This window comes from Helicoverpa armigera, chromosome 8, assembly GCF_030705265.1.
Source record: "Helicoverpa armigera isolate CAAS_96S chromosome 8, ASM3070526v1, whole genome shotgun sequence".
In the NCBI taxonomy this organism is placed as follows: domain Eukaryota; kingdom Metazoa; phylum Arthropoda; class Insecta; order Lepidoptera; family Noctuidae; genus Helicoverpa; species Helicoverpa armigera.
The window spans coordinates 8771895-8785077 of record NC_087127.1 but is presented as its reverse complement, the minus strand read 5'-3'; the positions used below and the strand labels follow the sequence as shown (position 1 = coordinate 8785077).

At 36.8% G+C, this 13183-nt stretch overlaps 1 protein-coding gene across 1 annotated transcript in view; it reads right to left on the bottom strand.

Annotated features, from left to right (window-relative positions):
- The window catches only part of LOC110374712 (G-protein coupled receptor Mth2), a 77124-nt gene extending 63961 nt beyond the window's left edge, over positions 1-13163 (bottom strand). Inside the window, exon 1 of the mRNA XM_021332542.3 lies at positions 12508-13163. Coding sequence (XP_021188217.1) covers positions 12508-13023 — 516 coding nt within the window. The 5' untranslated portion in view covers positions 13024-13163. The remainder of the gene's footprint in view (positions 1-12507) is intronic.
- Positions 13164-13183: the final 20 nt, after the last annotated feature.

Here is a 13183-nt window from a genome sequence, read left to right as displayed (position 1 = left end):
GTTACTCTAGACCAGTGATTCCCAAAGTGGTCCAGGTGGACCCCCAGGGGTCCACGGGAGACTTGCTAGGGGTCTACGTAGGCGTGAACAAAAAATGGGGGTCCATAAGATGTTAATGGGGGTCCACGAAAATTTATCTGCTTTTGATAGTAAAGAGCAAAAATGTAGGCATAGTTTTTATAAGGGCCTACCTACATTGTTTTAAGTGCCTGTTAATATCATTAATTTTTTTAAACAAATCTGTCAAATACGCAATGTCTGCTTTGAATTTGATCAAGTTTTCTTTTACATCTGGATCTCTACTTTCTAAGAACTCTAATATGGAATCGAAAACAGAGTAAAATCTCGTTAAGCATGCACCTTTCGACAACCAGCGTACTTCAGTATGTAAGAGCAGTCGTTGGAAGTCTTCATCATTTTCGTCGCACAATTGAGCAAATAAACGCGTATTCAATGCATTGCTTCTGATTTTGTTGACAGCTTTTATTACAAAATGAAGAGCTTGTCGAAAGGAGTTTTAGTGCCGTTACAAACCTTTAACAAAAAAAAGGAGCAAATTAAACATCACAGAGCGGGGGGATTTGCGGTTATTGCTCACAAAAATAAAGCCAAACATTGATCGTTTGCTGACACTCCATCAGATACATCCTTCCCATTAATTAAAATTATAACCTGAACCTATCAACCTATATTACCTTAATATTTTTTTCTTGTAATCTATTCTTTTAATAAGTAAAGTGATATAAAATGTACCATTTTTCGTTTTTATTTTACATATCGGAATATAGGGACAGAACTCAGAAGTGACACAATTTTTATTTTTTGGCGACTTAAAGTGATCTTCATACTGCCCCGCATCACGCTGCATCTTGCGTGTCGACGCAACTACGCGCGTTCCTGCGGGAGTGCAGATCTGCATCATCGTGCGGGTTTTTTGCGCACTCACGCGCGTAGGTGCGTTTTGTAAATTCACGCACAGCGGCTCTCATCGAGTTCCATTTTCAAATATACACGTCACTCCCATTCAAAATCACGCGCGGCATTGCGGGATTCAGTGTGCCATACCTTGCGTCTCGCCCTGCACCTACGCGCGGGGGTGCGTGTTTCTCCGCGTGTACGCGCGTGATCCGCATGAACGCGCGTGGATGCATTTCCAGTGTGTTGGACTATGCGTGTTTTCCATACAAACGGAGATATTTACAAGCAACAGAAAAAAACGCATCCACGCGCTACGCTGCATCATGGACAGTGTGATAATCGCCTAAGAATGTGGTAGAAATGTAGCAGCAGGGGTCCACCGAAACCAGTAAAATTTTGAAAGTGGTCCACGAGAAAAATAAGTTTGGGAACTACTGCTCTAGACTCTGCGGAGGTCTAACATAAACACACAGACTACAAGCCCTAAGACATTGTTCACGTAAATACTAGAATCAGAATACAGGTCCAATACCAAAATATAGTACCTAATGACATACATAAAATTACTAGTTAAGAGAAAATAAATAGGTAACCAGACTGATGTAGGCACAATTATTCTTGTCAAATGTATGTGAATAATATATCTGTCTATCTATTCTGAGAAAAAATGAATGGTCTAGACGTGGTATTAGTGTGTGGGTTACATAAGTTCATTAGTTACAATTATGTCACTGATGTGAACATTTCAATTTCGTTGTCCTAATTGTAGAAGAGCAATAACGGCGAGCGACTTAGGTGCTCAAATTAAGTTAGGCTTTGAAAAATAACCTTTTTATTTCGTAGAATTTATTTCATTCTCTCTTTATGTTACAAGGCGTACAATTCTTGTGTGGTTGACTTAAACATAATTTATGTTTGTCGTCACAAAGGCAGTCATTAAAAAACATATTTCATACAAGACTTTTCATTAGCATTATCAATTATTAAAATAGAGTCAGCATCGGAGAACTAAATATTATGAATTTGCATAAGAAATTTATAAGTTGGTCAAGTCCCAATCAAATACAATCCTTAATGTTATTGAAACTGAGTTCGATTTGTTGGTGTCAGTAAATTCCTGGATCGTTAAGATGGGATATCAGTCGCCCACGCGACGTCCGAACTCACAAGAACTTAATTAGTTGCTTCTCAACGAGAACCTCGATGTTATTTATTGTCTGACAGACAATTCTGATTGTGCACTATAATGTAAACCTCCGCGGTTGATAACTATTTCATCAGAAGATAAATAAACGGCGCTCAAAGGGAAATAATTACAAAACATCCATATATCAGTTTGTCTCCCAACATATTATATTACGGTAGAAAGTAAATTTATTTTTACATCGGGGCAGAAGTTACGGGATTAGAAGAGAGATAAATCTTGTAATGAGTAAACTGATATCGTTTAATTAGATTGTAAGTTCGTAAAGTAAGGTGGGATGACGACGCTAATTTATAGAGGTTAGGAGACAATTTATCTTCAACTTAGGTAAATTATAATAGGAGTTTAAATTACACGCATGGCTTCCCAAATTCCTAGAGATATTTATGTGTGTATTAAATATGGGTTGTGTAAGTGGTGAGACTACATATGTAGAAGCGTTAAGTTTATGAATTTTGTAATCATTCATATTAGGTACCGTATATGAACAAATAATTTTAGGTCGTAAAATAAAATATCAGTATTCCATTGATCTTATAATAGTCTTTCATCGGAGGATGATGTAATTGTCATTCTATAATAGCATAATCGTAAAGATGTAATGTAAATCCCGCATAAAAAGACACATAAACATTTAGGTATACTGACACAAGAGAAACATTTGAAGAAAAAAATTTGCAACAAGTTTACGCATACGTTAGAATTTTATATGTTTAAAGTAAAGAGATCGCGGCAATTTGATTCAGTCTCTTTCTACAAAATAAAATACAGCACATAAAGTGGAATAACAAGACAACAACAAAGTATTAAGATGTTCAGAAAGGTAGTTATGAGTCGCGTGCGGAGGAAACAGCGCCGATTGAAATGTCGAGTCTGCTGACATTTCGCCTCAGTCGCGTGTACTTGATAGCGCAAAAGAAAGTATGGCCAGCGCCAAAAGTACATACACAAATCAAGATTTTCAAAAATGCCTAACTACGTAGAGTCAGAATTTCTTAGAAACACAAACACCAATCTTAAACAGAAAAACCTAGATGAATACTCTGAGTTACCAACGACCGGTGTTCAGCAGGGGCCCGATTCTGCTAAGTTAATAATGTCAAAATTCAATAGAAATTGAATCGCAATAGCAGTTTTAACCTTAGCGGGTATTCTGCTACTAATATAAGACAAATCGTTTTCCAATGACATCCGATTGGTATCTACCATTTGGTCTATAGGGTAGTGAGCTCTACAATCATATTGCCATGGTAAATAATTTGCAGACAATATGATTCATGATTGAATCACAGAAACGGATAAAAACGTTTATTTGAAAGAAAAAATAGCGGAATGCCGCATACGCTTCAATCGTAATTGAGCCGTGATTGGATCTCAGTCGGATGTGAATCGTATGTCGCTTAAGTAAAATTAGTAGAATCGCGCCCCTGTTCTGAAAATTTTGATTGGTTCAGCTACTTTTGAAGCTGACTGTACGTTTCATGTTCGTGGCATGTCTTTATATGAAGGAATATTACTTCAGTGTTTATGGATATTTGATGTGTTTCACAGACAAGCAGAAAGGCTAGAAAGGTAGCTATTTCTCTCTCTTTGTTCGTGGAGTGAGTGGCTTATTTCAATTGGTTTAAATATTATGTTTTTGCTGTAATGTTGAAAAAAATACTTAAACATGCTGCAACACTCAGATTTATTACTGTTATTTGTGGAACCAAAATCACTTCACCTATAAAAGAGCCGAAACCGTTGATCTACAAAACTATGAAACACTGCTATAATTGCCATCGTATAATCATAAACCTACATAACATGGAAAAATCAGATCTCTTCCTCAGCAAAAAACCCTTTCAGTAGGTAACCTCAACTGAAGATCAAAACAAAATCAATTGATTTCAAACTCCAGCAATAATTGAAAATTGTTATTACCCTCTAAACATAAAACGCGCCAATGTCAAGTAGCGCCACAAAAATTAAAAAACCATAAACCCTTTGTATGCGACACTTAAGACATTTGCATACAAACACTTTATTACATCGTAAACATGCTAATGTTGATATGAATAAAAGGAAGAAGATATCGCATGAAATAACAGCAGGTGAACTATTAAAAAACTGGGCAAATGCGAATAAGACTCATGTACGAAGGGTTCCTTAGAACCAATCACTTCGATAGTCATTATAGATTTTAGTATTTGTCGCATGCCTACTGAAGGCGAGATAGGCTACGAGACTTATTTTGTTTTACCAACTTTTGTATTCATTCATTCATTCAAAAAATATACCTATATCATCTGTGAAAACTTCAGCTGCTAGACAGCTCTAGCTTCAGCTATCATGGTTCATAAACCAGGCTTGAATATAGCCTTGTTGACGGACGGCCGGACGGACGGATAGAGAAGTCTTAGTAATAAGGTCCCGTTTTACCCGTTAACTATGGAACCCTAAAAGTCAATATTTTCCAATAATTAGGATTATTCCAAGACTAGTGTAGATAATAATCAGAATAATATCCGAACTGGCTCCTGTAAGATCATTCCCACATCCTGGCAGATCTATATCTCTATAACTAATGTATGTTATTTACTACATATTAACTTATGCTAATTGCCAACTTTCATTAGGGTTGCCAATGCCAAAGTAAAGTTGGATCTTTTTTAAATTTTAACCTTTTCTAGCTTTTTAAAACTAAAATTAGAGTAGTTATTTAAAAAAATAGTTTATTTCTGTAGCAAGTTTGTACAATCATATTTAGTTGCCACCTGAAAGAATCAATATATAGCCGTAAAAACTACTAAGGCATGGATATATAGGAGTATAAATTGTAGATTTGAGCACCAAGTACCAAAATGAACTCTATATTTCAAGTTAGTTTGAAATTTCATACGAAAGATGGGAATAGGAAATATAGGAAAGGAAGGAAGGCCTTTTAGATTGTAACCACATTGAAGTGCTGTTCATGATATCGATATTACTACGTAATAGATTTCCTCAAAACACTACCTGATTATAATCCTACATAAGTGGCACTCGAATAAGGAAACCGGTGACAAGAGTGTACTCGCTTATAACCTGCCAGTGTTTATGAATTCATAAATAGGTCTTACTTTGTTGGAGGTTCTACAATGTAAGATCCGATACCTACTCATAATATATTTAACAATTTTATTTTAGTTTTTTTTTTTATCAGAAATGGCCATAATTGATTGAAATTAAGTTTTTCTAATATTGTTTATTAAAATACTAACTGTTATTACTATTATTATATTCTTTTCTAATACATGAAATCTTCGTTTTATGTAAATGAGTAGGTAGTCTATACTTTCAGACATAACTAGCATGCATAGGTACATACTTATGACCTAAGAATATTTGCAGACAAGGAAAATAAGTTTAACGTCAATTGCGCTGAACATGATAAATTATGAAGCATTAAAATCCTCAGAAATAATTCTAATTCTACCAATAGTATTTTATACGCATATAATGATTTAAAATAGTGATTAAACACTTTTATTTAATTTTATTACTAAGAATTACATCAATATGTTTTTACTGCCTATCTTATCATATGAATGGAGCAAAATCTCATTATATGCATATTTTGCTAGATATTTTATAGTTCTCTCATATAAAAGGATATTGCTCGTACAAAAATTTCGTTTTAATAAAGAGTGGCGGTTAATATGGAAATCTTATAAATATTAAATTGTTTTATTTTATAAGAAAAATATCCAATAAGTACTTAATAAATCCGTAATAAAATAACTCTGGACTACACATTTTTAGTTCTAACAACCCTAATATTAAATGCACAACGCATCATAACAGGTTCCTGACGTAAATTCCAAGTTCTTTTTAATAACTTAATCATTTAACTTTGTTTGAAACACTTTAATTTAATAGCCGACATTTGTTGTTAACTTATGCATTATTATAATAACAAATTGCTAGTATTAATAAAAGCTCCGAAGAATTTATTAATAAACGGTTCTCAAATTAAAAAAAGAAACAAACGAACGTAACACATTCTAATTTCAATTTAAATGTAAAATAATTCGAAATTTAAAAGTGCTTTCAATTCTAACCGTCATCAAATTAAACTAGACGCCATTGGTGGAGAACTTATGAGCATCTAAAACGTATAAAGTACGGTATTCAATTTAAATCCGTATTACAGGTATGCGTAGGAGTTGCCATTGTTTGTACCATGTTAACATGACCGCGGACTCCCACATAGTCTGCTGATAGAGACATTAAAGTGGACACATATTTTGTACACTTCAAAACAAAAGTATGGGACAGTTACAGTAACGCTGGTTAGACTAGAAGTCGACTCCGACATAGTTGGGGAAAAAGGCTCGGAGGATGAGTTACATTAATGCTGGTCACTGCTCCGAAATTCGGGATGTACCTAATTCATAGAACTACGGGAAAAGGTTTTTATATTTGATCGATCCAAATAAGCATATTTTAAGCAGTTCAGGTTTATTTTAGTAAGTGTAGTTTTGGAATAAACATAATTGAAATAGTAATTTCTGTCGAATACCATTGGGTATTGCTGCATGGTGTTCAATTTCAAGAGATGTTAAACCTAACCCGAAGATTTTGCCACCGAGTGTAGCTACATTTCTATACTCACAGTGTAAGCCAATAACATAGAGAGAGACTTTGTCCTTTATGTCATCACTTGTATTTTTATATTGAACGGAAAGGGTCACAGGGTTTATCAGCTACCTATTAGTCAACTGTACGACTCATAATATAACGACTTTGTAAAACAAAAACTAAGTTATACAAATTATTTAATACCTAATGAAATTATATGACTAATTTTAATACAGCAAATTATGAGTCACATCCCCCATCTATTTTTTTTTCCTAACCAACGCCCTGTATTTCTTACATTTATTTATTTATTATGCTTGTGAGTTAGTCCTCCAAAGTTACCTATTTGAATATTGTTTGAGTAAACATTCTAGCTGCTGAAAATACCCATATTTTTTCATGACAGCAAGAGAAAAGAAGCTAGATTTTCCTTCTACATTTTAATAAAAGCTTCCTCTAGCACACTATAAGCATTCGCTTGGCACCCCGTCTCGAATCTTTGCAAGACATATTACCTACTTTACATCGTACGTGATACAGGCAATCACTTAGTTCACTTCATACATAAATCTAAGGAACTTGCTTTAATGCACGACATCGTGCGAGTATATTAGCTGTCTTCGGCGATAATCCCTAAACGTGCAACCGACAGTTTCATCCAAAACTTGAATGGGAACTAAGTATAACGTCACATAGAAATACGTATGTAAAGTACTAGCCGTTTTCTCGCGGTTTCACCCGAGTCCCGTGGGAACTACTGCCCGTACCGGGATAAAGTGTAGCCTATGTTACTCGCAGATAATATATCTTTCTTATGGTGAAAGATTTTTTGAAATCAGTCTTGTAGTTTTTTAGTTTATCCATTACAAACAAAAATCATTTTTTTTCTCTGTATCAGGATATATGTAGTATCTTTTTCTTTTATCTGCGACTACTTTGATGGAACATATCCCCCTGTTGATAAGCAGGAAGATATTATGATATGCAATATTGAAGATGAAAAGGTAAAAAGATATTACATTATCGTAGAACGAGAACGTCAGAATTCAGAGTTTTTGAAGGGGAAGTGAAAGATGTATCGACTTTGTTTATACCGGAAATTATATCGTAATTGGAACACATTTTCGAATCAAATGTTTTATGGAATCCGTTGATGGGTTTCGATTTGTTTTTTTTTTTGATATGCATATATTGCTAATGGCTATTACAAATAGTCACCACTGATCATTACTTGCATCTTCCAATAAAAAAATTGGGTTCTGGAACGTATAGGTTATCATGGAAATTCCATGCTTCATACCGGCCCCATATAAACTGAGATGAGGAGAACATTACATGGTAGTGGCTTTAATCTTTATACGCCAATATTTTAGAAGCACCTCGCCTGAAACACTAATTTTACGTAGAGCGACTCTCTTGGTACCGTCAACATCGTGTAAGATATTAGTATGTACCTACTTCTGTAACATCTTACCGCCTAGTGAGACTATCGTTAAAAGGTTAAGATATATTTTGGACAATTTATTTATTACGTATAAATATTTATAGTTATTATTTTGGTACCTATACGGTTGTCTAATTAAATAAATTCTAACATTACGGGATGTTACGTCTTTTCTTTTATTTTCATGACCTGATTCTATGTGAATTGGACGCAACAATTTATAGGTACCTACCAACCATAACATATCATAATACAAGTTATGGTCGCAAAAAATCCAAGTAAGGCTTTCCTTAATAATAACGGTGACACAGGTAAGCATTACATCATACTAAAACCACTTCTTTCGATTACCACTTCAATAACAAAATATCGAAAATGAAACCATAACCTCCCTTTTGTAACGAAGATTCCGTTCCATTGCGGAATACATCGGATAAAGATAAATTAAGTGATAAATGTCATCGCACAGATTTACGATACGAGCAATAAGCATCACTAATTCTGATAAAGCGATGCCGTGGCTTGCGGCATGTTATTAACCTATAAACCTTCCTTGTATACGTACCTACTATGTTTCTTCAGCACATTTTTTTCTGCGCCGACTAATTCTTCGGAAATTTTGTTCGAATTAAGTACTATTTGTACACTTTAAAATAAGGACTTTTGAGAAATTCATTAAAAATCAACTAATTACAGATAAAAATTCCGTTTAAAACCCTTGTTCAATCCCTTTATTAAAAATGTATGTGTGTTCCTTAGACCTCTATGCGCGCTTTTCCGTGTAAATTAAAAGCAGTTTCAAGTAAATTACCATCATCCCACAATTTTACTTCTAAACTACTGATCCTCGTTAAGCCGTTGAGTGCAAAATGTGGTCAGACCTCGGAACCTTTCAATCAGTGCCCGTTTATCTAGTAATCTATCGATCAACGTCCGAATCGCTGGCAACCTCTAATTGATAATAATAAAAAGTAGGAAGCTATCTCCGACGGAGCTGGCCAATCGGAAACTGTTTTTCCTCAACAAAAAAGTTGTTAACATCCCCTGAATGTGTTCAACTATTGTGTGAAACAAATTCAAGTTTAGCAACCATTCATAAACTATAGAAGACAGATAACGTTCTACAATAAAGCATTATGATACTACCCTGGGGACCATAAAAGCCCGGTATATTAAATTATAAGAACTAAAATTCCTCCAAACTAATATAGGCGTGGATTAAATACAATTTTGTGCGACGCTACGTAGCGTGAGGCTTTAGAGGAATTTTGCAAAATGACTGTGTAGCTAATTGCATTTTTCCGTCACAACAAATTAATTCTATGCGTGTAAGCTGAAGGCTTATGAGCGCTTTATCATTATAACATAACAACAGTATAGTGCTTAACTTCAGTTTTACGACAAGCCAGCCTAACGTAATGACTACAGTTACGAAGAATGACAAACAACTTATAAACAAAGTTTGTCCTTGTCATAACGATAAAACAACTACATTATTCACTGAAACTCCTTTATAATATTTTACCTATGTCACAATAAAGGTTATTACGCAAAAAAACAAACAAAACTTTCCTGTTCCCATTTTTCTTGGGGTTGTGAAACATTCGCCTCTTACGATATTGTTCTTAGTCAAAAACATGTTTGTTCACAGGTGCAGCGTGGTGATACTATAGCATGCGAAGTTAAGCCATCGATTTTCGCTAAAACATTCGCTTCATCGCTCTTAACGGTCGGGGGAGTGAAACAGATAATTATTTTGGTTGACGACTGACAATATTTCAAAGGCAGATGCTTGATTCACTAAGGAATTACATCTTCCCTTTTTATAATGCCGTCACAAAGGGGAACGTCATTATTATTACTTTTTGTTACGGTTTTCTTACGGCTGTCTACGTTTCATAAAGATTTTTATAGGAATAATAAATTTAAGGAGGATAATTAACTTTTAAACGTCGCCTATGGGTCGTTATGCTGAGGACAGGCAGCGGTAAGAACAAATTCTAAATGAACACGCGGAAATTACTTGGGATTTAAATCGTCTAATGAAGAAACTTTTTTAACGTTTATTTAATGGTTTCTACTTAAATTCGCTCGCATACTTTCGTTAGTCGAATTGTGTAACATAATAAAGTCCTTTAGTACTCGCTTACACGAAGAAATTACACTTTGCAAGTATTAAATTCGTATTCTGGTTTAATGAAGACGGAACGCGGAGGGTGAGTTTACAACACGGCACAATAATATGTAGGGCTTAAATGTGTCCGTGAGGTGCAATGCGGTATACTTAATTACACATTTGATCCCCACTTTATAAATTAATTAACGTATGAATTATGGGCTTAGGTGCATTTCTATTTTATGATGAGGAGTAATAAAATGCGTAGTTTTAGCAAGCGAACATCAGCATTACAATTTGTCTAGGAACTTCATTATAAAGGCACTTCAAGAGTTCTGAGAACCATCAGGTAAAGTAACAGTGTTTTCCCGTTCCGTACACGTTTTAATCATTTAGATTTTCCTAACCCACGCAGATTGTCGGCATGCGGTCTTTAGTAGATAATTGAATACTAAGTTGTGTTATGTACCTAGTTTACGCTCTAGCTAAATAGCTATGATTACAATTATGTGAGGATTATCAACAATTTAGGTTTGCTAATTTAATTCAGTTGTGATTTCCATAATTGTTGGGTTGTCTAGGAGTCCTTACCTAAATGATATAATATGTCCCGAAATGGCAATATCTTGTTAGCTTGAGCGAATTAACATAATATGTACCTAGGTTTCTCTAATTCATTCGTACATAGATACCTTTCAGGTAATCACCCACTGATAACTCTGGTAGTTGACTAAACACGAAGTAACAAATCAAACACACGAACATAACTCATTCCGATAATCGTTAACCAAACGCAAACTTCGATTCCGCCTAAAACACGAGTTGATGGAAAATTCACATCAGTGGAATAGATTGACGGCAGTCGAGTCAATGAGACTCTATTAGCACTACCGATAGTGGACAGTATCGTCGGGAAATTATTGATTTGTGACTAATTTCCGGGTGATTGGCGCCGGTTCGGCTGCGGGCAGCGGGCGTGGACGCGGTCACCCCTGTAACTTAGCACAGGTGAACGGTCAACTCACGATTCCAGATAACGCCCCATCCGATTGAAAACGTTATCGATATAGCTACGCAATCGATTACTCTCATGTTCCGATTAATATTGCCTCGCCGTTAACTAAATTTTGATTTGTTTAGCCAACTTTATGAATGTTTATGTTGTGGCAAAAACACATTTACGTGTATCACGGAAGGGTTATCGCGAGTAACATGGTTATGAAAATTAAATCAAGCATACTGCCCATCATAATGTATTTAAGCGAACAGTGAAATGACTCGTGTATGTTAAAACAGGAAGCGAGTGAGTGAAAGAGTAATAGTGCGGGTGGCAACCCTCTGTGCTCGCATGACCCTCACTAAGTTTCGCGAAAGGTTAACAATCTAAAGGTCGAACACTAAAAACCAGTCATGTAAACCTAATTTAGGTCTCTGGGGAAACATTACGAGCCTCTATTTAAATGAAACAAATTCAAGTTACTAAGCATACATTCGTAAATGTCAAGAATTGGTATGTTTGGGGACTTTGAGTACCTATCTATTTTCAAAGTTAAACACCCCCAGCATTTACGTGAACTATTCGAAAGTTGGTCTCATATGGAAACACCAAGAAAAGATAATTGCTTTTACATACAGTATACAGGTCAATCATGGTAATTATATACCTAATTTGTACGTAATTATTAGAATTCCAACTGGACATCCAATTAGGGTCGTCTTATTTGTAATTCAAGTCCCGTTAGCTAATTATCTAAGCACAAGTAAGTAGGCAACAGAACACGGTTAATTATTTTTGTAATAACAAGCTACTGCTGACAGTGACTGTACAAGCGTATTATTAAGTTTATTCCAATGCAATAGAGTGGATATCGGAACGTAAACATCGCCGAAAACAAACAGATAATCTGCAAAATATATCTTTCTGATAAGGCACCGTGTCAACCAATCTCCCCTTGAAAATTATTTTTTGTTCGCGTACGCGCAACGTGATACGATCTACATACAAGCGGCGAGAAAATATTTTAAAAACAATGAAGGGCATTCACTTTTATCAACGCATCGTCGCCCGAGGGGTTATACTGAAAAGGAGCGGTGAATAGAAATCCCTACGGCAATGCCGGCAGCCTATCAGTACTGTGAATGGCTATTAACCACCTCGGGGCGACGATAACGATGAAAGGCGACTTTACATTAATGTATACGGTGTTTGCTGTCACTCATTACCTCGTCCTCAGGTTGTCGCAGCAGCATGGGGGGCCCCACGTCCCGCGGCGCATTCACTGCGGAACTGGCACTGTCACTCACTGCACTGGCATTCACCACGGTCCCGCTATTGTCAGCCTCGATAACATCCCACGGCACATTGTCGTCGTACACGGCCACGTTCACCACCTGGTCCCCGGCGTGGAACCGCCACGGCAGGTCGGTGCCGGTCTGCCGGGGCCGGCGCCGCTTGTGCCGCACTTTGTGACGAGTGAACCGGCCGAAGCCTCCGCCGTGGCCCTCCTCCAGCATAGTTTCGTACAGCAAGTCCAAGTTCACTTTCAACTTGTGGCGCCTGGTGGTGGCTGCAGCTGGCGTGGTGGCCGGAGCCGGCGTCGTGATGGGATCCCTGCTGAGACCCTCCGCGTCCCACAACTGTATTCTGAGGATGTTGTCGTGGGACGGCATGTGGGCGCGCGCGTACGCGAGCGCGAGCACCGCGAGTACGAGAGCGAGCGCGCGCGCGGACCCGTCCATGTCTGTCGGCGGCCGCGAGCCTACTGAAGCGAGCGCTCGGCGCCGCGATTTTCCCGCGCTTTCCCGATAACGCTACGAGGTGAAGTAGTACGCGCTGCACGCATTCGACATGAACGGCGCGCCTCCCTCGCCGCGGTACATATCGCCGACACTTTATCGC